General features: G+C 56.7%; 4 protein-coding genes across 10 annotated transcripts in view; 1 reads left to right on the top strand and 3 right to left on the bottom strand.

Moving 5' to 3' along the window:
• Positions 1–7,622, bottom strand: part of MEGF8 (multiple EGF like domains 8) — a 46,911-nt gene extending 39,289 nt beyond the window's left edge. For both annotated transcript variants that reach the window (XM_067719756.1, XM_067719757.1), the window contains exons 1-4: positions 6,671–7,622; positions 1,541–1,704; positions 1,094–1,300; positions 73–253 (exon numbers count right to left, since the gene is read on the bottom strand). In XM_067719756.1, the coding sequence (XP_067575857.1) occupies positions 73–253; positions 1,094–1,300; positions 1,541–1,704; positions 6,671–6,857 (739 nt within the window). In that variant the 5' untranslated portion in view covers positions 6,858–7,622. The remainder of the gene's footprint in view (positions 1–72; positions 254–1,093; positions 1,301–1,540; positions 1,705–6,670) is intronic.
• Positions 7,623–8,010: 388 nt separating this feature from the next.
• TMEM145 (transmembrane protein 145) lies at positions 8,011–16,419 on the bottom strand. 5 transcript variants are annotated; one of them, XM_067718102.1, is made up of 15 exons: positions 16,213–16,417; positions 15,385–15,459; positions 15,191–15,268; positions 15,022–15,108; positions 14,828–14,929; positions 14,640–14,724; positions 14,462–14,533; positions 14,280–14,348; positions 13,872–13,952; positions 13,705–13,783; positions 13,465–13,558; positions 12,543–12,715; positions 11,551–11,671; positions 9,303–9,509; positions 8,011–8,829 (listed from the first exon to the last, which is right to left on the bottom strand). In XM_067718102.1, exons 1-15 carry the CDS (start codon positions 16,333–16,335, stop codon positions 8,581–8,583), a joined length of 1,695 nt encoding a protein of 564 aa, XP_067574203.1. In that variant the 5' UTR covers positions 16,336–16,417; the 3' UTR covers positions 8,011–8,580. The 5 variants fall into 5 exon arrangements, with proteins under 5 accessions (XP_067574203.1, XP_067574204.1, XP_067574206.1 ...); XM_067718103.1 differs by having other exon boundaries at positions 8,011–8,357; XM_067718105.1 differs by lacking the exon at positions 16,213–16,417 and adding an exon at positions 15,556–15,891 and having other exon boundaries at positions 14,828–14,948.
• A 1,901-nt stretch (positions 16,420–18,320) lies between these two features.
• Positions 18,321–19,549, bottom strand: PRR19 (proline rich 19). Its single transcript, XM_067719380.1, has 2 exons — positions 18,931–19,549; positions 18,321–18,844 (listed from the first exon to the last, which is right to left on the bottom strand). Exons 1-2 carry the CDS (start codon positions 19,547–19,549, stop codon positions 18,372–18,374), a joined length of 1,092 nt encoding a protein of 363 aa, XP_067575481.1. The 3' UTR covers positions 18,321–18,371.
• Positions 19,550–22,480: 2,931 nt separating this feature from the next.
• PAFAH1B3 (platelet activating factor acetylhydrolase 1b catalytic subunit 3) lies at positions 22,481–25,068 on the top strand. 2 transcript variants are annotated; one of them, XM_067720480.1, is made up of 5 exons: positions 22,488–22,975; positions 23,181–23,270; positions 23,954–24,070; positions 24,149–24,271; positions 24,737–25,068. In XM_067720480.1, exons 1-5 carry the CDS (start codon positions 22,898–22,900, stop codon positions 25,025–25,027), a joined length of 699 nt encoding a protein of 232 aa, XP_067576581.1. In that variant the 5' UTR covers positions 22,488–22,897; the 3' UTR covers positions 25,028–25,068. The 2 variants fall into 2 exon arrangements, with proteins under 2 accessions (XP_067576582.1, XP_067576581.1); XM_067720481.1 differs by lacking the exon at positions 24,149–24,271 and having other exon boundaries at positions 22,481–22,975.
• Positions 25,069–25,181: the final 113 nt, after the last annotated feature.

Raw genomic sequence — 25,181 nt, 5'->3', positions numbered from 1 at the left:
GGTGGACAGTCTCAGGCCCTGGCCACAGGCTGCCAGGCCTCTAGACCCCAGACTCATATCCCATCTGCTTACCTCCGAAAACAGCCAGCAGCCCCGGTGGGGACAGGAAGGCACCAGCCGCCCCGATACGGGCGGAGAAGGCAGGGTCCCCGGCACTCACGTTGTGCCACCAGCCAGCCCCCTGGTTCTCCCGAAGGTGCAGGTCACAGGCGCGTCCCAGGAAACCAGGCTCACAGAGGCATGGTCCCAGGGGCTGGGGGGAAGGGGGCACAAAGGCAGGGACAGAGAGAGAGAAAGAAACAGACAGGGAGCAGAGAGAGAGCCAGAGTGAGACAGATGGAGCAAAACGGAGGAGAGAGATGGACAGGAAAGGAGAGGATGGAAAAATAAAGACAGAGAGGCAAAGAAAGAGACAGGAAGGAGACAGGCCAACAGACAGAGGAAGAGATGGACACAGAGACACAATCAGAGGGAGGCAGAGAAGAGGAGAAACGAAGACAGACCAACAGAAAAAGGGAAAGGAAAAAGAAAAAGATCCAGAAAGGAAAATGAGGACAAGACAGAAAGACAGGTTGGAGAAAAAAAACTGATGAAGTCAACGTCGGCCTGGGCTGGAAGAGCTCAGATCCGGGGAGGTCAAGGCAGGGAGGGCTCAAGGCATGACCCAGGCCCAAAGCTGGATATGCATGGTTTAGGCCCAAGGTCAGTGGTCAAAAGTCAGAAGTCATGGCTGGGGGCCCAAGGCCAGACAGAGCGGCTGGGTGTGAGGGTGGAGTCAGCCCTGGCACGAGGAAGGCATGCAGCTTCACAGGTGAGAAGTGGGCTACAGGTGAGGTTGGGAGTGAGCTCAGGCAGAGGAGGGGCCCCCAGTGAAGGTGGAGTGGAAGTGGAGTAACAGGTTGGGGGAGTGGGATCTGGAAGGAGAGAGAGAACTGTAGGAGGGAGCAGGGTCCCTGGCAGGGTCAGCATCATGGGAGAGGATGGGATGGCAGGGGTTGTTTCAGGCAGGGGCAGAGTCAGGTCTAGGACATGCGAGTGGTGGCTGTGACCACAGGGCAGGGCCCCAGGGGAACACAGCTGGGGGCAGGCTCACCGAGGCGCAGGTGCCGTGGCTGCCACAGTAGGCTGGGCACTCCTGCAGGCCGCAGTCAGGGCCCCCCCAGCCCGGCTCACAGACACACACCCCTGGGGGCTGGCACTGCCCATGGCTGTAGCAGCCCCCCGGGCACAGGGAGAAGCGGAATGAGGCATTGAAGCCCAGCAGGTTGTAGTTGGCATCGCTGAAGAGGTGCAGCAGCATCTGCAGGCACAAGGTGGGTGGGGCTCTGGGGCTGGACTGGGAGAGGGTCCACTCCTGCCCCCACCCCACCCTGGGGTCCCCATCTCCTTTCTTTGTCTCTCTCCACCTCTCTCTGTCCCTCTATCCTTCTGACTGATGTCAAGTCCCCCCGCCCTTTGTTTCCCTCTGTGTATCTACCCCCCGTCCTGCACACTCCACTCAGATCCTCCAGCCACAGCCCCGCAGCCAGGCCCCACCAACCTTGCCTGAAGAAGCCTCAATGGGCGGAGGCCGGGTGCTCCCACTCAGACTGGCAAGCAGGGGCCCGCGGGGGGAGTCACCATCATACACGAACAGGTAGTCATACGTGCATTCCGTGTCCAGGAAAAGGAAGTCCAGCAGGATCCGGTACTGGGAGCTCGGGGCTGAGCAGTGAGAACAGGTGGGCCAGGCTCAGGTGCGGACCCTCTCCCCATGCCTCCACGCAGCCCCCCCACAAACACCAAGCCCTGCTCCTCGTAACGCTGGGATGGGAGCCCAAAGATGAGTCAGACCTGGGCCTTGCCTTCAAGGGGCTCCCAGGCTCCCAGCCCAGGGAGGTCAGAGCTGCGACAGCAAGAGGGACAGAAGCTCAAAGAAGAAATTACAGTGTCATCCCTGGAAAGGACCCCTGAGATCAGGCTGAACACCGCCTACTATTCAGATGGGGAAACTGAAGTGCAGAGAGAGGAACCCCATCCCAGTGGTCACACAGAACTTCCCATTTATTCTTGAGCCTCAGACATGCCCAAGCCTGAGGGTCAGTCCAGGCGTGAGCAGAGAGGCATACTCCCAGATGGAAAAGGGCCTCTGTGAGGGTCCTCTGTTCCAGGCTCAACAGAACTCTAGGGGAAGAGGTCCCTTTCTTCCCCCTGGCCAAAGACTGAAACTTGGAGCACCACAGCTCCTCTCTGCCCCCACCCAGGGTCTCTTCTCTCTGTTTATTGTATTGAATAGTAAGTAGCTAAGGCCACAGACTCTGGAGCCAGACTGCCTGGGCTCCAATCTTGGCTCTGCCACTTACTAGCCACTAGCTGTCAAGTCAGCTAACCTCTCTGGATCTGTTTCTTCATCCGTAAAATAGGGATATAATCACTATGGTCGATTCATACTTCTTGGCCCCTAATCCCATCAGGAGATGATGGCTGACTCCCAGCCCCTTGTATCTGGAAGAGCCTCAGAGACTAGCTTGGCCAATACAAACCAGAAGTGATGCTCTGGGACTTCCGAGGCTAGATCAGAGGAAGCCTGCAATTTTTACCTGGGCCTCGTAGAATACTCCTTCTCAGAACCCAGCTGTCATGCTATGAAAAGTCACATGGAGGGGCCATGCGTAGGCGTCCCAGCTGTCATCCCCAGCTGAGCTTCCAGCTGACAGCCGGCATCAACCGTCTCCCTGTGAGGGAGCCTTCTTGGACGCCCGGCCCAGGTGAGTGTTCAGATGACTGCAGTCCCCACTGGTCTGACTGCGACCGCATGGGAGGCCGTAATGGATAATGCACCTGAAGTGCTTACGGTAGGCCTAGCACTTCATAACACTACTACTCCTAGCACTGTCGCTCTTCCTGCTCTCTGCCAGGTCCTGGTTGCAGAAGGTTCTCTCATCCCACATCTCCCACTAGGGGCTCAGGGAAGGCTTGTGGGCTAGGGAGACTAGGAGACCTGGGTTCCAGCTCTGCTCCTGACCCTAGGCCAGCCCCTCTACCCATGCTCCTCAGTACACCCATCTGCATACCGGAGATGCTCGTCCACTATTCACGAGCTGTGGGATCTTGCGCCAGTTCCATGGGCTCTCTGGGCCTCAGTTTCCTTGATGTAAAATGGGGATAATTCTCCTCAGCCGTCAAGGCTGGTGTGAAGATCCCAGATGGTGACTCTAACATGCCAGCCCAGGCCTTGTCCTCCCTCACCAGGACCACTGATCCAGCCTCTTTCGTGGCCTGTGCTGACATGGGTCCCTGAGGGATCTCCCCAGCTCGACATCTGGCCCTTACCCTCCCCTGCTCAAAAGCCCTCCATGGCTCCCTACCATCTCCAGGAGAAAGTCCAGCTCCCTAACCTGGCGTTTGGAGTCTCAACTTGTCTCACATCACCCCACGGCTTACAGCTCTATCAGGAGCTGGGCCTGTGCAGAAGTTCCTCTCTCTGTCTAGAGCACATTCTCCCTTCCTGCCAGCAAACTTCCCCACCTTCTCCAAGAAGCCTTCCCTGATGCCCCCGGGCTGGGTTAGGTGCCCCTCTAGGTTCTCACTTTCCAATACGACCTTCATTCCTCTGGGTCAGGACCACCTGTGTCCAGGTGTGTCTCCCCTGCAGCCTAGGAGGCCCACAGGACAGGGCCTGGGCCTACTCATCTTGGGGATCCCTCCCCGACATTGCCCAGCACGGGGCCTGGTATTGAGCAAGGGCTCAGGAAATACTGGATGAAGGAAGGAAGAGATGCACAAGACAGAATACTGAAGTTGGCAGCTCTCCCTCAGGCTCTGGCCAGAGCCCCCAAGAACATCACACATAGACCCCGAGCTGTGGTCTGGAGAACGCAGAACAATTCAGCCAGGCCAGGCAACCAGACCTCCCCGACTCTTAACAGCCTCAACCAAACTATAAAGCTCTGTTCCTAGAATCACAACAAGCACATCTTTGCCAAGTGCCCACCAGGGGCCGGCTCACCATCTGCCTTCCCCAAGTTCCACCTTAAGTTCAAGTCGTCCTGTTTCTGCCCAACGTGGGCCTAACCCCCAAGCCATCCTGGACAGAGATCTGATCCTAAATGCCCCTGCTTTTCAAAGACAGATGCCTCTTATTCACGAGGATGTTATGAGGACTGGGCACAATGAAGTGCGAACACGGTACAGAAGTAAGTGGGTCAGTTGCTTATTTTTTAATAGATGGGGGAGCATGTTGGTTCTTAGAGGTGATGGACATTGGGAAGGATGGGAGCTCAAGAGGCGTCCAGTAGTCTCCTGGACTCCTTCTTTCCCCAACATCCAGCCAATCGGTCCCCCAAGTCTCACTGGTGAAACTTCACAAATCTCTCAGTGTTCTCCGTGCCTCTCTACCCGCTTAGCTCCTGCCCCAGTTCAGAACTCATCCTCTCCCACAAGACTAGCACACCAAGTCTCCAGTCTACCCCCCATCCAGCCTGAGAGCAACGGCCCACTCCTGCTCAAAATCCCCCTTTGGCTCCCCATCAATCCCAAGAGAAAAGTCAAGATGCTCGGCACGACATTCAAGGCCCTTCTTCCCCTCCTTCTGATGCCCTCCGCTCCTCCCAGCCAACAAGTTTAGCCAGACCAGACAAGCCTAGACATGGCTCGGAGACCCACCAGCCCCTCTTTTGTCTTCCTAGAGGCTGTTCCCTTTTCTCACCCGGTAAACTCCTATGCATGTTTCAGAACACTGCTCTGGTGGCTCCTCCTCTGTGACCCCCAGCAGAGTCTTCTCACTCCCCTAGGCCCGACTACCCAACGCTGCACCTCCTTCCGTCTCAGCCCTGAGCACACCGGGGGCAGAATGTCTGTGTCTATCCCCAACCAGGCTGGAGCTCTTAAAGGCCAGAGAATGATTTATACCTTTAACACATACACACACTTCCCATCCTCTTCTCACCCCCTAGACAGGAATGGCCCCCAAGATGGGGACAAACACACTCATCCCCAAAAAACATGCTTCATCCATACCCCACACAACAGCCATAGAGATCTTCTAAAACGTAAATTAAATCATGTCTTTCCCCTGCTCAAAACCTTCCATAGATGCCCAGTGTCCCCAGACAAAGACCAATCTCCAAAGGCTGCAAAAGGAGGCCCTGCACGATTCAGACCCTGTCACACCTCTGGTCTTTGCCCAGGACCTCCTCTGGGGGACTCCCACCTCTCCCTGGAGGCCAGCTCCTCATCCACTGCCATGGGAGCCTTCCTGGACTTCTCCAGCCACTGCCTTGGATTTCTCTTCCACCTCCCTATTGCCCTCAGGACACAGCTCAAAAACCACAAGGTCAGGGCTTCCCTGGTGACTCAGTGGTTGAGAGTCCGCCTGCCGATGCAGGAGACACGGGTTCGTGCCCCGGTCCGGGAATATCCCACATGCCTCGGAGCGGCTGGGCCCGTGAGCCATGGCCGCTGGGCCTGCGCGTCCGGAGCCTGTGCTCCGCAACGGGAGAGGCCACGACAGTGAGAGGCCCACGTACCAAGAAAAGAGAAAAAAAAAAAAATCACAAGGTCCTATACCACCTGCTTCCTCCCAACCCTCCAGCCTCTGGCTCATTGTTTGTCTTCTTGGATTCTGTGTCCTAGCATACGGATTTCTAGTTCCTCAAAAGCATCGTATCCTCCTGTTTCCAGGCCTTTGCACAGGCTATTCTCCTTACCTGGAATGCCCTTTTGCTCTCTCCTGCACATGCCTCTGGTCTCAGGTATAGCCCAGGCTAAGTCAGATGTCATCTCTGGGATTCCCACTCCCTGGGGGTGGGTTTGTTTCCCCCACTAGACTGGGATCCCAGGAGGGTAGAGATGGGGCCTTTGCACAGGCTGTTCCCGCTTCCTGGAATGACTTTCTCCTCCTCCTGGCTGATTCCTATTGGTCCTTTAGGTCTCAGCTCAGACATCTCCTCCAGGAAGCCTTCTCTGCTGTCTCCCACCCAACAGGTCAGGCACCTCCTCTGGGCTCCCCAGGCCCGTGGGGTTCCTCTATCACAGCCCCTACCACTCTGGACTGGACTGTCTGTTAACATGTTTGCCTCCCCCACTGGATTCCAAGCCCCAAGTCATCGAGGATTGCTGGGGCTGTGGAGGTCTCTGCTATGTCCCAGAGGCAAAGACAATGTCTGGCACATGAATGACTGAAAAAAATGCTTTTGTTGAAGTACTTTAAAAAGGACAACACTAATAACCCTAAGACCATTTACTGGGCATTTATTATGTGCCAGGCACAGTAAATACCTGTTCTCACTTAAGTCCAACAGCCCTATGAGGGGAGTGCTATCACTATCACAGCCTGAGGGGAGGGAAAGCCGAACCTCAGAGGAAGGAAGCCACCTGCCCAAATTCACAAAGCTGGTAAGAAGTGGAACCCAAATGTGAAGCCAGGTGGTTGGGCTCAGAGCCTGAGTTTCTAACAGTTACTCAGAACACCCCTCACTGATGCTTCTGGCTTGTAATTGTCCATCTGCGTCCGGGTGCAACTCCCCCATCAGACTTCAAGGCCTTCCAAGGCAAGGCCTAGGCTGGCTGCATTTTAGAGCAAAGGGCCTGCACCAGAACCGGTTCTGGGAACATGGTGAGTGGATGCAAGACTGCACAAATGAATGAATTAGCGCACCAGCCAGTGTGTGACCCACACGGCCCCACTCACCCTCGATGAGCCACTCGCAATTGCCATTGACGCTGTAGTTGCCCGCACCATCTGTCACGAAGCCTGGCGCCTCCCGCAGCACTTGCCGCTGTCCCTTGCAGTCCCCTGCCCGGGCCCCAGGGGACAGTGGCCACAGCACGGAAAAAGATAGAGCCAGCGCCGCAGCCAGAGCCCGGCCCAGGGCCATCGCTGCCTCCAGCACTGACCCTTACAGAGGGACGGGTCCTAAAGACCCGGAGAAGCCCCTCCACCCGGTTTGAAGTCCTGCAAATGCGACCTCTATAGATGGGACATGGCCTTGTAGAGCAGGGAGGTCCAGGAGTCGCTGTCCCCGCAAAGGGAACCGCCGCTGTTGGTGGGCTCTGGAAACCGAGGGGTGGGCCCTTATAGACCCATGGAAAAACCTGTAAATGGGGTCGTTACGTACGGGGCAGACCCCTAGGGGCCACGGGAGTCCCTTATAGACATGGGCCCCCATACGCTGGCTGACCCCATAAACGGACCGCTGCAGGCCGAAATGGACCTTACAGACCACTGGGTCCCCAGTGGGCGAAGGGCTCTACAGCTCGGCGGGGGCCTACATAGAGTGCGGGCCTGGCCTGGCCCGGAAGGTCCTCCGGGAGAGACGCCCCTCCAGCCAGGGGCGGGGCGCGAGCGGGTGCCCAGGGCAGAGTCAGTCTTCAGGGGCTCAGGCCTGGACACCACAGACGAACTCCCTTGCTCACCCACCCGCGCCTCCCTTCCGAGCCGGAAGAGCCAGATGAGAAAGATGAAGGGACGCTCGGGCCAGAGCGGCCCCGGGAAGACCCGCTTGGAGGGCGAGAGGGTGGGGGCCGAGTGGCCGCGATGGGAGGGACTACGGAAAGGAGGCGAGAGTCGCGGAGACGCAGGTCAGAGCGGCCCTGGGAGGACTGCGAAGCACCCAATCCCACCCCTCCACAGAGGGAGACTTCCGGAAACTTCCCCGCCCATTTGTTCCTAAACGCATGCGCAGCAGTGACCTCCTTGGCTAGTGAAGTGAGGATCACACATGCGCAGTGCTAAAATCGTAACCCGAACTCCCGGCGCAGGTGGCTGAGCGAACCGTCGGCCACTGGAGGGCGCCTCTACCTCTAACTGGGGAAGAGAAGGTAAAAATAAAGAAGCCGTACAATAAGAGGACTCTGCTAGATGATGATTCATATTTTCAGGGCTCCCAGATTCTGGGTCAACAAAAGGTCAGGTTATGCAGGCCCCTCCCAAGATACCATTTCACAGTTGGGCGCACTGTGGTCCCGAGCCTGGAACGGTTCTTGCTCAGCCCCGTCTCTGAGCACTGTCAAGATGTAGAAGAGCCCATCTTAAAGATAAAAACTCAACGAATCCTCTTTATTTTGGCAAGAAGGGGAAAAAAGTCTTTCTGCCAAGGACCTGAGGGAGGGCCTTCGGGATGGAGATAGGGTGAACAGAGTACGGGTGCTAGGTCACAGAGATCCCAAGGGAAGGTATGAGTCGAGACTAGCTTCACAACATCCGTCCCGGGAGCGGTGGCTCGGGGTCGCGGAGTCCTGGAGAGTCACAGGCAGGGTCCCGGCGATCGTCACTGGTTTTCCGGGGTCCGGCGGGGTCAGAGGTCTCGGAGGGGGCCAGGGGGCCGGAGGTCACGGAACAGCGGGAGCCCAGAATCCGGTGCCGCTCGGGGCAGGGGCTGAGGGAGGGGACGGGGAGAGCGGCTCCCGCGGGACCGTTTGGCACAAGAGTCGGGGGAAGGGGTCGGGAGCGGGACACTATGCACCCCTACCTGGGCGCGCGGGGTGGGGAGGTTTGGGAAGGCCGGGGTTGGCAGAGCCCTGGGGCCGGGATAGAGCGGGGATCCGGAGCCCGGCCGGGGCCCGGCGCGCGGCCCATGGGGCAGGCGCGGGCAGGGGTACTCAGACCGGGGGTGCGGTGCCCCCGGCCGTGTGCATGCTGAAGTATTCGGTGAAGCCGGTGTGCGGCGCCGCTGTCTGGGGCACGAGCGGCTGGTAGGGTGGCGTCGGGCCATCCCAGCTCGGGTCGGCCGCCTTGGGGAACCGAGAGGAAGGGGGCGGGGAAGCCGTGCCCCGCTCGGCCATGGTCACCACGCGGCCCCTCGGGGCCACCGCCGCCGCCACCGCTGTCTCCTCCACCTGCTTCCCGGCCTGGGAGGGGGGTCAGGGTCAGAGGCCGTCCAGGACCCACGGGGGGCAGATGCGGCCCCGAAGGCCCGTCCCTCTTCCCCCGATGATCCCCCCTCCCGAGGTGTGGGCGCAGGTGTCAGTCAGGGGCGCCTGGACAGTGGGGCCAGGTACTCAAGGGGCGGCGTCGGGGTGCGCCGGTCGAACTCCGGCGGCGGCCGGGGAGGCGGGGGAGAACCGCGGAAGGCCGCCGGCGGCGGGGGCACCGCGCGGGGTGTCCGAGGGGGCGTACGCAACAGCGCCAGGACCCAGTCTGGCAAGGTGGGCGCGGGCGCCGGGGGATGGTCGCGGCGCGGCGTTGGGGCGCTGGGGGTGCGAAAGGCAGGGGGTGGGCTCAGGCGCCTGGACGTGGAGGGCGGTGGAGGGGCCGGGAGCGGGGTCAAGTACTCCAGGGGCGGCGCCAGCAGCTCCTCCGGCGCCGGGGCCGCGGGGCTTACGCAGGAGGTGGGCGGGGGGATGGAGAAGAGCTCCGTGAAGTTGGGCACCGAGTCGCTGATGAACGTCACGTTCCCGTAGACGTGTTCCGGGAAGGCCTTGTCTGCGGATTGGCTTCCTCCGGGGCCTGGGGCTCCGGCCGAGGCGATCTGCGACGTGCGCACGTGGTACGGGAAGTTCTTGTTGGCCGCCGAAGGGCGTGTCATGATCTGGGGCGAAGGGCAGGCGCAGGTTGGAGGAGGACTGTCCAGGCCTCAGGCTGCCTCCATAAACATGAGGCCCTGAGGATTCCCCTTCACCTGACATCCCCGCTTCCCCGAAACCCTTCAACTGGCTTAGGCGCCTCCTCTGAGCTCTCGCAGTACCCTGGCCTCTAACCTTTCCCGTCCATCACAACTCTTGCTACTCTGCCGATGCTTCCTCCATCAGAGCCCTGATCAGCCAGTTATCACTTTAAGCGTCAGCATCCTACTCTGTCTAGTATGATAGCTACTAGTTATATGTGGCTATTTAAATTTAAATTAATCAAAATTAAACTGAAACTTTCATTTCTCAGTCACACTAGCCACATTTAAGCGCTCAATAGCCACATGTAGTTAGTAGCTATTGTGTGGGACAGCACAGATTGTAGAATATTTTCATAAACACAGGGAGTTCAACTGGACAGCAACTGACAGACTCCAGAACGTTAGCTCCATGAGGGCAGGTACTTGACTGTTCTCTTCCCTGCTGAATCCCCAATACCTTTAGAACAGTGCCTGACACATACAAGCTCTCAAGAAATACTGGTTGAATGCGGAGATGTCTCCTGAATTAGCTGGCAGGCCATGAGGGCAGGGACCGGGTGTGACCCTAGCACTGCAACACGGGAGCCCAGTACAGTCCCTCTAAGGTAGTTGCTGAATAAGTGAACAAGGAGCTGAAACCGAAGAACAGCAGAGTGCCAGAGGTGGAGCTGTGCTGAGCTAACACGAGCATTTTTAGGAAGGAAACTGGTTGAAGGTTAAGTATAACAGAAAGGGCACCCCACCTCCCAGCCCCACAGCTCACTGAGTGTGGGATCTGGGACACATTGATTAAACTCCCAGAGCCTCACTGCAGAAAAGGGGTTACAGTGCCTACTTGGAAAGATGAAGAGAGGGTGGAAATGAAAACCACTGGTGCAGAGCCTGGCACATGGTGGGTTCTCAGCATTTCTCCTCTATCTGTCTCTTTGTGACTTCCTGGAACAGAGCCTCAAGAGGGACTGTCCTGGGAAAGTGAGTCTGTACCTAAGGTTCTAGGGTAGAACATGCGGGACCTGGCCCCCTCCGTCAGTGGCCCAGTATATTCCCTGCAAAGAATACATGGTGGACCCCTTGAGTCAGGAGCCGGGGCCTTCAGCAATGCCTATTTCCCTGGGTGGTTCCTTCTTATGCCAGATCTTGTGGTCTGCTGGAGAAGGATTGGGTTCAAAGTCCCCCTGCCCTCCACCACCAAAGGCCATGGAGTCTGGCAGGTCACCTCCCTTCTCTGGGCTTTAGCTTCCCCTCTCTCTATAGTGGGTTCAGTGTTGGTTATCCATCCTGTCTGGGGTTGCTCTGCCATTTAAACAAGAGGACGAAATAAATGCACGTGAGTGTTCCCAACATGAAACAGAGGCTGGTTTGAGACAGGTGTCCGTTGAATGGTGGATGGATGGATGGATGGATGGATGGATGGATGGATGGATAGATGGATAGAAGAACTGTCAGCCAGAAGGCCAGATAGGATGTAAACCAAGGCAAAGAAGGGGTTTGGTGCTCAAACCCTCTGCTGCCATTCAGATTTAGGCCCCCTGAAGCCCCAGCCTGACCCACCCCAGTTGCTTCTTCCTGTGATAGAGCAGCAGAGATGGAAGAATGGGGGGGGGAGAGACCAAGGGGCTTAGGGAAGGCAGTGGGGATACAGAAGGGAAGAGTGAGAGTCTAGGGACACAGGGTCAGGATGGAAATGGGGAGGGGGGCAAAGAAAGAGGGTGGGGTTGGGGGAAGAGGCCAGGACACAAAAGTGGGAGAGAGGAATAGAAGAGGGTGGACTCTGGGGGATACAGTGGAATAGCCTGCCAGACCCAGCAGGCTCTCAGTAAGTGTCTATTGAATGACTAAAGGGATGAAGTGAAGGAAATGGATCAAGAGCTCAGAACAGAAGGTTCAGGCAGCTCAGGCGTGGAGAGCCTCATGCATCCTCCACCCATGGGTTTCCCATCCCCAACTGGATGCCCAGCCTCACCAGGAACACGCCGTGGGCATACAAATGGATCCCCAGCTGGATGCCATTGACAATCTTCTCCCGGGCCCACTTGGGGATCCCAAAGTTGGCGATCAGGGCCATGACCGGAACTGCAAAGAACCTGAAGGGGAGGTATTGGGTCTGTAGAGTCACTGGCCCTGCCTTCCACCCCACCCCATGGCCCCAAATACCCTGCTATGCACACACATAGGTCCCAAGTGGGTCCCACACTGGAGGGAAGCCAGTGTGACCTTCAGAAGCCAGAGGTTAAAAGGAGACAGGAATCCCACTGGCATGGGAAATTTGGGGGGGGGGGCAAGGAGTAGGTTGAATTTAACTCAGTTCTATCCCACCCCAATCCTGGCACCTGATAGGAAATCTATAGATGTTTGATGAATGAATTAACATATGATAAAAACAATTAAAGACTTACTGCATGCCAGACCTGTTTCTAAGCATTTCACATATATACGCTCATCTAACTCTCACAGTGACTCTATAAGGCAGGTACAACTTCCATCCCCATTAAACAGGTGAGGAAACCGAGGCAGAGAGAATTTAATTGACTTGTATAAGGTCACACAGTTTACAAGCTTTAGAACTGGGTCTAAACCCAGGCAATCTGGCTTAGAATCCATCTGCTTTACTGCTGTGTTATGTTGAATAAAAAATATCACAACTAGCTTTTATTGGACATTTACTATGTGCCGGACTCGAAGCCCTCATCTGTTGCCCTATGCAGACTCAAGATAACCCTTTGCAGGAGATACCCCTGACAACCTTTCTTTATGGGCAAGTAACCTGAGGCACTCTTTTTTTCACTATGGGAAAGTAATTATTTCCAGGTTACAAAGTGAGTAAGTGGCAGACTCTGGTGACAGCTGCCTAACTTGAAAGCCCGTCTGCCTCCAAGAGGAGGGTTTGAGTTGGGAAGAGCCATTTCTGAGAAGCCAGGGAAGGCAGGGACAGGTTGGGGCCCCAGCACGTCTCACCAGAGGGTGTAGGCAGCAAAGAAGGGCACATAAAAGGGCTGCTTCTCTGGGAAGTGGCGCAAGGAGATGAGCACGGCATAGCAGAACCACACGTAAGCTGCCACCTGTAGCCCGATGAGCCCGTAGCCCGCTGGCGACTCATACGTGTACAGTACCTGGCCCGGGTCAAAGAACTGGACCCAAGGGAGAAGGCTGGTCATAGCCCTGGCCTCCAACCCTCCACACAGGGACCCCAGACCCCACCCTCAGGTACCCAAGGGGCAGAGGTACTTGGTCGGGAGAGAAGCAGCAGGAGAATGAAAGAGAGAGATGAAAGCATATAGAAGTAGAGAGAGAGGGTGAAAAGATAGAGAATATATCTGCTACCATGGGCCCAACACAGGGGGCTAAACAGCACCACGTGTAAGCTTTTCCATTTGCATCAACTTGATGAAATAGGTCTTATTTTCACCCCACTTCACTGAAGGGGAAACTGAAGCTAAGCAGGAAGACTTTCGGCCAAAGTCAAGGTGATATAAAGCCTTAGAGAAGTCCCCTGGGGTAGCTAAGATCCTCCTAATTTTACAGAAGAGGAAACAGGCCCAGAGAGGGGGGCCATCAGCCAAGGTTAGCCAGCTGGGAAGTGGGAGAACCAGAGCGGAATCCAGGTCTGTGTGACTCCCGAACTTAATCACGACACTGAGCATTAAATGTGACAGACAGTGAGAGACAGAGGGAGGAGGAAGAGAGCTACTCAGAGATGGTGAAGAGGGGAGGAATGCACTTAGACAGATGGGAAGGCGGAAAACCACAGAGTGGGAGAGAGAGAGCCAGGAAGAGCGCGATGTGGGGAAGGGCTAGCAGACAGGTGGAAGAGGCCACCAAAAGCTTTGAAGGGCGAGGAGGATGGGGCAGAGCCTGAGCAGTGGCAGGCAGGACTCACCTTGGCCTCATAGATGAGCAGCACCACGTGGGTGAGGGTGTACAGGGTCATGTAGACAGACAACTTCACCGAGCCCGAGTGGCTGATGCGGCCCCTGGCGGCAGGCCGTGAGGGGGGACAGCAGGGGTGGGGGCCGTCAAGAGAGGAGGGGGCAGCCACCCCCCCAGCCCAATCTCTGCCCTGCTCCCTAGCCCAGCCACCACCCCCCGACAGTGGTCCCTCCCGCCCCAGCCTGGGCACCGTGTCACCGTGAATCCCTTCCCCAGAAGGATGAGCATCAGCAGGAAGATGAGGAAGCTGGAGGAGAAGAGCAGCTTGGCTGGTAGGAGGGAGGAGAGGGCAGCTCAGACACAGGGCTCAAATTGCAGAGCAGCCCCGGCACCCTCCCGGGTCCACTTCATTCTCACCCAAGATCTTCAGACTCTCATTGCTAATGCCATCAGTGGCATATTGGCCCCAGTAGATGCAGAAGAACAGGAGGCTCAGGACTGAGGGGAGGATGGGCAGAGAGAGGAAAGGACAGAAAGCAGCTTTAGGGCATCACTGTTCCCTAACACTGTGATCCAGATGACCAAAACCCTTTCTTCACCCCCATCAGGATTCTAGACCCTTTATTCTCACTGACCTCCTAGGAAACTCTGGAGTCCAGGCCCCAGACCCCTCCTCCCTCTGACCCAGGAGTCCAGGCCCCCAGCCCCTCCTCTCCCAGGGCCCAGGAGTCCAGGTCCCCAGCCCCTCCTTGCTTAGGCCCAGGTATGTGAGCCCTAAGGCCCTCCTCCCACAGAACTCAAACGTTGCAATACTCTAAACCTCACCCTCCACTCCTGCTGCAGCCATGAACATTTTATAAGTCGTGTGGAGCAACTGACGACCTTTCAGCAAATCTGGAAGGAGAGTAGGGGAAGGCTGTACACAGCAGGAAGGGAGAGCAGCTCATCTCCTCCAACCTGGTTTCCTCTCCCCCATCTCTCCCCCACACCCCATGTGCTGGACTCACATCCAAAGTAACAGGAGAGGAAGAAGATGAGGATGAAGACGAGAAGGAAAGTCATATCTGTCTCCAGGATCCCTGCCAATTTGGTGGAAGGAGGAAACCATGCAGTCATGATGGGTGTCCCTCAACAGGCTCCCAGCTCTGGGCTCCCACAAAAGGTCCTGGATCCCCATATGCTCACCAAACTCATCAGCAGAGAAATGCCGTGTCCAGAAAGACTTGCCATTGGTGAGGACCATCTCATACTCCAGCTGCAGCCCATCTCCCTGTGGGGAGTGTGGAGGCCTAAGGGGGGCCCTGGGCAGGGAGGGGGTCGGCAGGAAGGCAAGGAGGAGAAGGCAGGCCCCGGTGGCCGGCCCAGCCCCTTACCCCACACTTGCTGAGTGCAATGTACCACCACCTTTCACGCACTGAGCGGAAGCTGCGGCCGCTAGAGCAGCTCAGGTAGCGTATTCCCTCCTCTGACACCACCTGGGGAGGAGCAAGAAGGCTGAAGCCTGCCTGTGCCTCCCCCTGGCCCTTGACCTCCAGCACCTGCCCATTCCCCCAGACTGGGCCCATACCTGACAGCCTGACCAGGCATACTGGGTGGTGAGGTTGATGACCTGGTTGTTCTCTGGCCTGATCACTGACTCCTTGGCCAGGCAGTCCTAGGGGAGGCAGGGCCATGGTCACTCCTTGGCTAGCTTCGACCTTATCCCTCCTCCCCTACACCCTCCTCACAGACTTCACCTTGTCCCCTGCCTTGTACACGGCTGGCCACTGGGATGGGTCGTCGAAATAGAGGAGGATGTTCTGACAGCACTTGGCCTGCAGACCCAAAGATTGGGGGGGTTGGGGGAGCATAGGGAGCTGGGGTAACCCTTGCCTTGGGAAGCCAAGGGAGCATCCAGCCTTAGCATGGTGAGTACTTGGGGAAGGCTCACCTCAGGGTATCGGAAACGGAAGTCCAGTCGGCCGTAATCCGAGAGGAAGCAAAATCTCGTCAGGAACACCCAGTCCTGGAAAAGGGGCCCACTCAGACCCTCTTCTGAGTCCCTTGAGAACTCTCGACTCCACAGACACCCCCCCAACTTTTCTTCCCTACCCTGGAACACCTGGTTTCCCAAGAAGCATAAGGGGACCAAGTCACCTCCAAAATTCTTCTGTGATCCTTTCACCTTGGTTCCAGGATTCCTCCTTCAGATGCCCCCACCCCCAAGTTTCTTCGCCTCCTTTCAAACACTTCTCCCATTTGCCAGGTGCCTGAGAAAGACCCTGGAGGGCCAGATCCCCATCCTGGACACCTTGCATCAGGGATACCGTCCCACTGGCTTTCCTCTAATTATCCACACACGCCCTCACGGTGGTCCCAGAGACCATCAGGTGCTGGGGAGTATTCCAAACGGCCCTCTCCTGGTCCTGAACAGGAGTGTGAACTCAGGCTCAATGCGCAGTGAAAGTGCTGTCCCTTCAGCACCACCTCGGCGTCCCCCACCCCCACCCCAAACTCCGACTCTCCCAACCCGGCCCCCCTCCTCGCCCAACTCTGACCTCAATGTCCCCGAGTCTCCTCTCGACCCAATGGCCCCCGCCTCAGCCTCAACCTAGACCCAGTCCCGCACTGTGCCTGCCCACCTCCCACCCCACCCCCCGCGCAGCACTCAGAGACCGCCCGGGAGAGGCGGCAGGGGGCGGGGCGGGACCTGCCCCCTCCCTTCCCTCTCGTCCCTTGGGGGCCCGGCGGGTGGCAGGGGAGGGCCCGGCGCGCTCACCTCCTTGGAGCTGAGGTTGCCCCTCACATACTTGGCCCGGGCGCGGGGGGGCAGTGGCAGCAGCAGAAGTAGCAGCGGCGGCAGCAGCAGGCGGCGCAGAGCGGGCGCGCGCGGGGGCTCCATTCCACCCGCTCCGGCCCCAGCTCGGGCTCCGCTCCGGCTCCCACTCCGGCCCGGCGACGGCGGCGAGAGCGCGCGGGCCGGCTGGCGCGCGCCCCCGATTAAAGGGGCCGCCGGGAACCGCGTTCCCTGCCCCCTCCTCCAGGATGACCCGGCCTGGACCCTTCCCAATCTCCGTGGGAGGGGACGCCCCTTTCCCGTCCTCTCCACGCCTCCGCAGCCTCAGTCCTCCCCTCTGGGAATCTCCTTGGTACCTCCAGCTCCCCGTGTCCTAAAGTGAACTCACATTCCCCCAAGCCAAGTATCCTCCTCCAGACTGCCATCTCAGGATGGCCCACAACCCCCAGGCCCCAGCTCTGTCCTGACCTCCCCCCAGTTTAGTCCCCAAACTGCTCTTTGACTGCCCAGCCCCGCCCCCATAACAGCCATCACCATCTGTGACCACCACAAATTCCATGCACTCTGTGAAGTGCCTACAGAGACACAGAGGCACAGAGTAGGCAAACCACTTGTTCTGGGTCACACAGCTCCGAGGTGGCAGAGAGCCTTCAGCCACAACCACTACATCCTGCTGCCTGACCCTGCCCTGTCACTGCTTACCAGGGTCTGAAACCAGCTGCTGTGAGGCAGAAGAGGTGGTATTGTGAGAAACCCACAAGCAAACTCTGAAATCAATTGCTTGGGCTCAAATCCCAGCATTGCCACTTCCTTCCCATAAAACCTCAGCCAAGTCACAGCTGTGTGACCTCCCAGTCCAGTCCCCTACACCCTGGTACTGACTTTATGGTTTCCCTGTGGGCAATGGGGAGCCCTGGAAAAGCTTTACAGAGTACAGTCCAAGCCCCTCAGCTTCATTTTCCTGATCAGATTCCAACACATTTCCAGCTTCATCCCTCCCCCTCCACTGCAGAAAATCTGCTGCTCCTCAAAATATCATTTTAAAAAACTTTCTAAGTCAGGAGGCCAAGCAGGAAACGTAAATGTGTGAAATGCTTTCAAAGGAGAGTGTGGACCCCACAAAAAAGGAGCCTCTGCTACTTGGCTTCAGCCAGTTGTTAACAGGAGGGATAGTAGGTCTGCTGCCAGGTTTCTTTCCTTCCTCCTTCCCTCCCTCTCCTCGCCTCTCTCCCTCCCTCCCTCCTTCCCTCCTTCCTTCCTTCTCTCCTTCCTTTCTCCTTCCTTTCTTTCTCTCTTTCCTTTCTTTTTTTATTTTGAGAGAGAAGCCAGAATTTTTTTTCTTCAAATCAAGCACACTGGTTTGTAACAGTACATAACTGATTCTAAAATGTTAAATATACTGTAGCCCAAAGAAAAAAGTCTGTCGCCATATCCAGGCCTCATGTGCCATTCCTGCCCGGATCCTGCACACACACTGTTCCTGTGCCCACCAGACCAGAAGCCTCTCATAGGCAGAGCCCAGACATGACTCACTCTAGATCCCAGCATGGCCTAGGGATATAGGGTGAATGAAAATGGTCCCACATCCCCTATTTGCCCTCCACCAGGGCTTGCACATGCTGTTCCACAGAAGAGCATTTCTAGATTGCCTGAAATATTCTTTTCCTTCTCTACTAGCAAGTTTCTACCAAACTTAAAAAATACAAGGGTCTTATATCAACTCCCTCATCAGCAGGGCAGTCATGACTCCCTCCTTGGACTCCCTCAGCCCCTGCACCTCTCTCTCTCCCAGATGCAACCACTAGGGCTGAAACTGTCTGTGTTCACCACTGTACTGGGAGTCCCCTGGGGACACAGCCTCAGTCTCATTCACTCTGGAGCCCCAGCATTATCAGAGCTCAGAGTTGAACACATAGTTGGCCTCAGTGGGTGGATGTGTTAGACTGACTGAAGGCCCCTGGGCCTTAGGAAGGCGACAAGTGACAGTACCTTCCCCTCCACCCTGGACCCAGAACTCAGAGCTAGGAAAAGCTGCTCTCCTGGGCCAGCCACTCACTAAAAACCAAGAGGATCATGAGGAAGGTACTTTATTGAAGTGATCAGAGTATGGGATTCCTTCCCCCAACCCAGCCTCAGCCTGCTCAGTACAGCCTCATGGGTGGAAAGCACCAGGCCTCTGGGCTGCTCCGGGCCACCACCCAGGAGAGGCTGGGCAGTGGGGCAGGGGGGCTGGGGCTCCAGTCCAGGGCAGAGGTTCGGGACAACAAGGGTGATGGTGGCTGAGGCAGGGGTTGTGGTGGGCCAATCCCCCAGGGCCGGGGAGGGGGAGGTGTGTCTACCAGCCAGATGCTTTTCAGCAGATCAAAGGCTGTTGGGGGGCCGCAGGCCGCCCCAGATGGCGAAGGCAACGAGGACAATGCGGGTGGCCAGGGACCTTTAGGTGGTGCCAGGTTCACCGGGTACACAGTAGGAGTGCCGGAGGTGTGAGGCACGGCAAAGGTGAGCTCCTTTGTCCCCTCTCGCCTCCTCTGCCTCCCCTCCCCTGGGGCCTCCTCAGGGCTGTTGATCCAGGAGGATGTCATCCTTTGTCTCTCAGGGCCCCTAGGCTTGGTCCCTGGCACAGAGGAAAGAAGCATGGGGCACAGCTGAGATAGAGCAGACAAAAGAAAAGGAAGCTCAGGGGGCAGGAGGTGAGCTCACCTGGCAAGTGTGGCTGGCAGCCCCGGAGCACCAGACTAAGGTCAGGCACACAGCCATGGCAGGCCTGTAAGGTGCCCACGATGGCATCCCTGGCCTCTTGTACTAGGTTCCTCCTGGGGAAGGCCTGTGGCAGAATCAGCTGGCATTGCAGCTCCCCCAGCAGCTGCCCCAAGCCAGGGAGCTGGGGGGGACTGGGTGGGCCTGGGCCCGAGGCTCCAGGCACTTGGTTTTCCTTGCCCCTTGACGGTGGGGCTGGTTCTTGGGCCCTGCCTGGGCTTGGGGAGGACTTGGTGGGGAGTACAGGGGTGCCTGACTCTAGGGACCCACTGCTAAGCAGCCGTGCCACGTCCAGAGATTTCACCTCGTGGCTGAAGAGACCCCGGTGCTCCCGGCTCAGGCGCCCCTGGGTTATGACCACGAGCTTGGGGGCAGCAGGCGCCACAGAATTCCGGAGAACCACATGTGGATCCCGACTGGCCACGGCAGGATCCTGATGGGCCAATGACCGGCGACTGCCCACCAGGGCCTCGTTACGCTCCCGCCTGGTCTTCCGACGGCGGACACGACCAGGTTTCTCAGGCTGCTGGAAAGGCTTGAGGGCTGGCCCCCTGGGGTCCATGGTGCCCTGGAAGATAAAAGACAGGGTGGTTGGGCTTCGCTGGTGGCGCAGTGGTTAAGAATCCGCCTGCCAATGCAGGGGACACGGGTTCGAGCCCTGGTGCGGGAAGATCCCACATGCCGTGGAGCAACTAAGCCCGTGTGCCACAACTACTGAAGCCCGCGCACCTAGAGCCCGTGCTCCGCAAGGAGAGAAGCCACTGCAATGAGAAGCCTGTGCACCGTAACCAAGAGTAGCCCCCGCTTGCCACAACTAGAGAAAGCCCGCACGTAGCAAAGAAGACCCAACGCAGACAAAAATAAATAAATAAATAAAATTAAAAAAAAAAAAAAAAGACAGGGTGGTCATCAGCATGCAGATAACTCAAAGACCTAGAAGTGAGTAGTGAGAAGAGATGGTTTGGGGTGCGCTGGGAGTACTATTTAGAGACACAAGATGAGACAAAGGGATTGGTAGAGAGCAACTGGAAAAGGCTTGGTCAGGGTAAGGTCAGAAAAAAAAGCAGGGTCATAGGAGTAGGATGAGGTCAAGGGAGTCATGCTGAACGGGAAGATTTATCAGGGGATAGAGAAAGGGTTAGAGAGAACAGGGATATGAAGAAATAGCTAAAAAATGGGGGATGGGAAAGGGATCATGATATTGGCGGGATCTGGTGAACCAGAAAGGGACTTTGGACAGACGAGAAATCCAGGGGTAAAGGAGGTACTGGAGAATGTAGAAAGTGGAGAGAGATGGTAGAGAGAGAAAGGCAGGAAAGAAAATGGAAGTTGGAGAAACAGAGAATAACTCGGGAGGACAGAAAGGGCAACAGAGGAGCTATCAGGGACTGGGGCCTGGTCATAGAACGGGGTAGGAAACAAGGCTGCGTGGGGCAGATGAGGTAGGGAAGGGAGTACAGTTGGTGGGGTCAGGGAAGGGGAAGGGCCCCTCACCTTCTCCTGTCCCCAACGAACCCCGCCCCCCCCCACCCGCCCACTCCACGTGGCTGTGGGGTACAATGGCTTATTTTCCGCGGTGACCCTAGCTCTCAACGTGCCTGATACTCTTCCGGGTCTCACACAGGGCCTCGTGCAAGCACGCATGCGCGTGCCCCTCCCACGCCCTTTGGCTCCCCACCCCCACCCCAAGAGGCACAGGCCCAGGGGCACGTGCCAGCTGCCCAGAGCGCAGGTTATAGCCCCGCCCCTCCCGACCTCACATTCGGAAACCTCTTTCATTTGTCCTTAGGCACCTCCTATCCACCAATTGGCTGTGAGGTCCACTAGGCCCGCCCCCTTCCTCAATGCTGATTGGTTTAGACATCTATCGCGGACTTTCTCTCTGGAGCTTGGAGATATAGGCGAAGCCAAGAGGGAGAAGGGATACGGTAGCCCTACACACAGCCAGGCTCCAAGCAGTCACAGGCTTTATCCCTAGAGAGTCAGTATAGTGTCGTCATTTAGAGCTAGGCTCCAGACCTACACTACCTAGGTTCAAATGCCCAGGCACATTTGAGCTCTGTGACCTCGGAAAAGTATGTAACTGCTCAGAGCTTCAGTTTCCTAATCTGTAAAATGGAGTTGGTATCTTCTCCTTCTTATAACTGCTGTAAGTATGAAATGAGCCAACATACAATTTGAAAACAGCGCTTGGTGAATGGATGCCTGTAAATTTTGTTTCTCACTACACTTGTCCCCTCAGACTTTTTTTTTTTTTTTTTTGGCCGCGTGGCTTGCAGGATCTCAGTTTCCTGACCAGGGATTGGACCCCGGCCCACAGCAGTGAAAGCCCAGAATCCTAACCACTAGGCCACCAAAATCAAGGTATGCCAGGGTATTCCCTATACCCTAATAAGCTATATTCTGTATTACCTGGTAATGTTGCTTGCCCAACCTTCACTATCTTTCAAAGCCGAACTCCTTAGATACTACTCCTTCTAGGAAATCCCTCACCCTGAGTCCTTCTCTTTCTTCTCCCACAGAGGTCCCCCGTGCATTCCTTAATCACAACCTTGATCGCTCCCTCAGCTTTGTGTCTGGATCTACCTCCCCCAACACGCGGGGACAAGGCCAGGATCTGACCCATTCCTTTAATACTCATTCAGCAAGTACTTGTGAACAGCCATCGATAGTACTTGGTATTAATACTGTGAGTCAGGCCCTGTTCCAGGCAAGTGGATTGAGGCAAAACACAAACACAATAAATAAGATTCATCTCTGTATCTCAGTATCAACCTACCTAGAAGGAATGAATAGATAGGAAGATCCCATCTGGGAGTGGAGCTACAGGAATATGAGCAGGACTTTGAGGGTGGTGTGGGACCCCCACCTGGTCCCCCAGAACAGGGAGATTGGGAAGACTTGAGGACTGAGATTAATTTGGGGCAGGAGGTGGGGGGCAGCGACCTTAGGTGGCCTTGGCTGTGGATGTAGGTTTTGGAGCTCAGACACACCCAACTGAAGTTGTTGGTCAGCCATAGGTTTAGGGAGGGGAGCAGAGGCCACAGATCTGTAAGATGAGCTGCGCGGGAGGGGCTCCAGGCTGGACTTGGGCCTTGCAGCATCTCTAATTTCCTTTATCTTTCTGCATCTTCTACTACCCTCTTTGCAGGGTAATGTCTGTAATGCAAAGACATATAGTTTAGAAATTATGCCACAAAAACTGGCATAATTTGAGCAGGGGAGGCTCATGAGCAGATAGGCTCACTAAAGTCCTGGCACTGCCTTGGCGTGAGTGTCTCCTTACAGCTGAGCCTCTAATTTTCACATTTCCATCCTCCTTTTCTCTCCCCCACGTCAGAAGAAAATGGGAGCGTCCCTTCCTTGCCAGGTGCGTTTGAGCCACCCCCTCAAAGATCCAAGCATGGACTCGTCCACTCACTCCCCTACCACCACGTGAATGAGACACACAGACACACACCCCCACACACAGTAGGTGGTTCCTTCCCCACATTTCTCGCCCTACAGCAAATGGTTTCTTCCCACGAGGAAGGGCGCTAGATTTTCCCCACTCTGCTTTCACGGTAGGGTGGTTTCTCCCTCCTCCCCTCCACGGGTGCCGGATGGTCTCGCCTCCCCCCACGCCCCGTGCCGCCGCCGCTGCCGGAGAGTGAGCGGCCCGGGCAGGAAGCGCCGGACGAGCCCACTGCGCGGCCGCCGTGGGGGAAGCAAGGCCAATTCCTCTAAGTGAAGGTTTCCGCCCCGGAGAGGAGGCGGCGCCCGGGATCGGCCGCGCCCTCCGCTAGAGTGCGGGCTTCGGGACAGTCCATTGTTGCCTGAGGGGTAGGGGTGGGCGTGGCGGCGCCGCCTCCTTCAGGAACACTCCCCGGCTGACCGCGCTCGCTCGTCCTGCTGGAGCCGCGGCGCCAAGATGAGTGGAGAAGAGAACCCAGCCAGCAAGCCCACGCCGGTGCAGGACGTGCAGGGCGACGGGCGCTGGATGTCCCTGGTGAGCGACCCCGCCCGCGATACTCTGGAGTCCGGGGCTGGGGGCGGGGGATGGGGGGGAAGGCTCTGTGAGAGTAGCTGGTTTGCGCCGCTCTCATTACGAGATTGGGAAACTGAGGGCAGTTGGCGTGGTGCCGCCTAAGGAAGCGGGGCGGGGCGGGCCCAGCAGCGCGCGTGCCATTGACTCCCCCTTTACGTCCCCAAAGCACCATCGGTTCGTAGCCGACAGCAAAGATAAAGAACCCGAAGTCGTCTTCATCGGGGACTCCTTAGTCCAGCTAATGCACCAGTGCGAGGTGAGGCCCGTCCCTCTCTTCCTGCCCCACCCAGGCCTGTGCCCTCAATGACAGACCTGGACCAGAGCCCAGACCAGGCGGTGTATGGGGTACCCGAAATAGCCTCAGGTAATGCCGGGCACCCAGAATCTCAGTATAATGTGCCACATTCTACTGAGAAGGAAGTGTGTGTCCTGGCTTTGTCGTACTGGGTCTGTGTATAGTGAGACTTAAAATGAGGCTTCGTGCGAGACTGCCTAGGATGAGGCTCTTTGTTTGCTTAAACTAGTGCCCAGCCCTAATGGATTTCCACAGAGCTATAGTTATTTCCACAAAGTGAAGGTCAACGGTAATAGGTCTCTACTAAGGGGGCTCAATTATGATATCTTTCCATTAAGCGACGTTAAACCATGGCTTTCCTCAAAGTGAGGTTCAACTGGAATGCTGTTGGTTCGATGCCTGGCTCAAGTAGAATAGGCTTCCGTGAAGGGAGTCCTGCTTCCATGGAGTTTTGTGGAAGTGAGACTATAATGGGTTTGCGTAAAGTGAGGTTTGACCATATTGGGGTTTGCTCAAGGTGAGATTTAACCAGACTGCTTCCGTAAAGCAAGGCTCTTCCATGATGACATTTGGTTAACCTTTGGATAGAGAGTGGTGGTCCATGCTGACAGTGCCCCTGTGCCCACACCACTTCTTGCCCACAGATCTGGCGGGAGCTCTTTTCCCCTCTTCATGCACTTAACTTTGGCATTGGCGGTGACAGCACGCAGCACGTGCTGTGGCGTCTGGAGAACGGGGAGCTGGAACACATCCGGCCCAAGGTGAGCAGGGCTTGGGTGGGCAGCTAGAGCACCCTTAGCCTGCCCCCTCACCACTGCTTCATGCCTCTCTTTCCACAGATTGTGGTGGTCTGGGTGGGTACCAATAACCACGGGCACACCGCAGAGCAGGTGGCTGGAGGCATCAAGGCCATCGTGCAACTGGTGAACCAGCGGCAGCCCCAGGCCCGGGTCGTGGTGCTGGTGAGAGAGTGAGAGGGTGGGGAAAGAAGAATGGCAGTGTTCTGGGACCCCTTCACGTGTAGCCACAGCTGCACGGTTCTGGGCAGCTTAGCACAGAGCAGTGGTTGAAGGCAGAATCTCATGTTGAAGCTTGCTACACCCATCAGAGGGGCTGTGGTTAAGGACATGTTCAGGGACCAGTTAACCCCTTTTGCCCAAGAGACTGCTAGAGATTCTCAGGGTGTTGAGAAATTCAAGACACTTAAATAGCCAAAAGTTGTCAGGCATTCCCAGGGTTAATCTTGCCTCCATCACTTCTAGAAGGTCTCACTTCTAGAATAAGGTCTCAGACCATCACCTTCCCATCCCTAGTGTATTCTGCAGCTGGGGACTTACTGATGGGGGGTGGGGGACAGTTTGGCACAGGGAACAGGATACCCAGAGGCTGGTAGGATGCCTCCTCACAACTCTTCTTGCCTTCCTCAGGGCCTGCTTCCTCGGGGCCAGCACCCCAACCCACTTCGCGAGAAAAACCGACAGGTGAATGAGCTGGTACGGGCAGCACTGGCTGGCCACCCACGGGCGCACTTCCTGGATGCAGACCCTGGCTTTGTGCATTCAGATGGTACCATAAGTCACCATGACATGTATGATTACCTGCATCTCAGCCGGCTGGGGTACACACCTGTTTGCCGGACCCTGCACTCCCTGCTTCTGCGTCTGCTCGCCCAAGACCAGGGACAGGGTAGTGCTCCCCTGCCAGAACCCACACCCTAAGCATCTGCCTTCCTGCAACATTAAATTTTCATTCTTCAGTCTCCCATTCTCTGCTTTATGGCCAATCCCGTGTGGGTACCTGAATCTCAACTCCAATGTCTGTGACCCTGCATCTCTGCCCAAGGCAGGCCGCACCAATCCATCAAGATGCTCT

This window comes from Pseudorca crassidens, chromosome 20 (genome assembly GCF_039906515.1).
Source record: "Pseudorca crassidens isolate mPseCra1 chromosome 20, mPseCra1.hap1, whole genome shotgun sequence".
In the NCBI taxonomy this organism is placed as follows: domain Eukaryota; kingdom Metazoa; phylum Chordata; class Mammalia; order Artiodactyla; family Delphinidae; genus Pseudorca; species Pseudorca crassidens.
This window is presented reverse-complemented; position numbering and strand designations above follow the sequence as displayed.

Bases quoted from the DNA above. Each gene is read 5' to 3' on its own strand.
- PAFAH1B3 (XM_067720480.1), top strand. From the start codon at position 22,898: ATGAGTGGAGAAGAGAACCCAGCCAGCAAGCCCACGCCGGTGCAGGAC. The intron at 22,976-23,180 runs GTGAGCGACCCC...ACGTCCCCAAAG, and splicing joins ACGGGCGCTGGATGTCCCTG to CACCATCGGTTCGTAGCCGA. The intron at 24,272-24,736 runs GTGAGAGAGTGA...TGCCTTCCTCAG, and splicing joins AGGCCCGGGTCGTGGTGCTG to GGCCTGCTTCCTCGGGGCCA.
- TMEM145 (XM_067718101.1), bottom strand. From the start codon at position 16,335: ATGGAGCCCCCGCGCGCGCCCGCTCTGCGCCGCCTGCTGCTGCCGCCG. The intron at 14,930-15,021 runs GTATGGGCCCAG...GCTCCTCCCCAG, and splicing joins ATGCCTGGTCAGGCTGTCAG to GTGGTGTCAGAGGAGGGAAT. The intron at 14,725-14,827 runs GTAAGGGGCTGG...CACTCCCCACAG, and splicing joins TTGCACTCAGCAAGTGTGGG to GGAGATGGGCTGCAGCTGGA.
- PRR19 (XM_067719380.1), bottom strand. From the start codon at position 19,549: ATGGACCCCAGGGGGCCAGCCCTCAAGCCTTTCCAGCAGCCTGAGAAA. The intron at 18,845-18,930 runs GTGAGCTCACCT...CCTCTGTGCCAG, and splicing joins CTGCCAGCCACACTTGCCAG to GGACCAAGCCTAGGGGCCCT.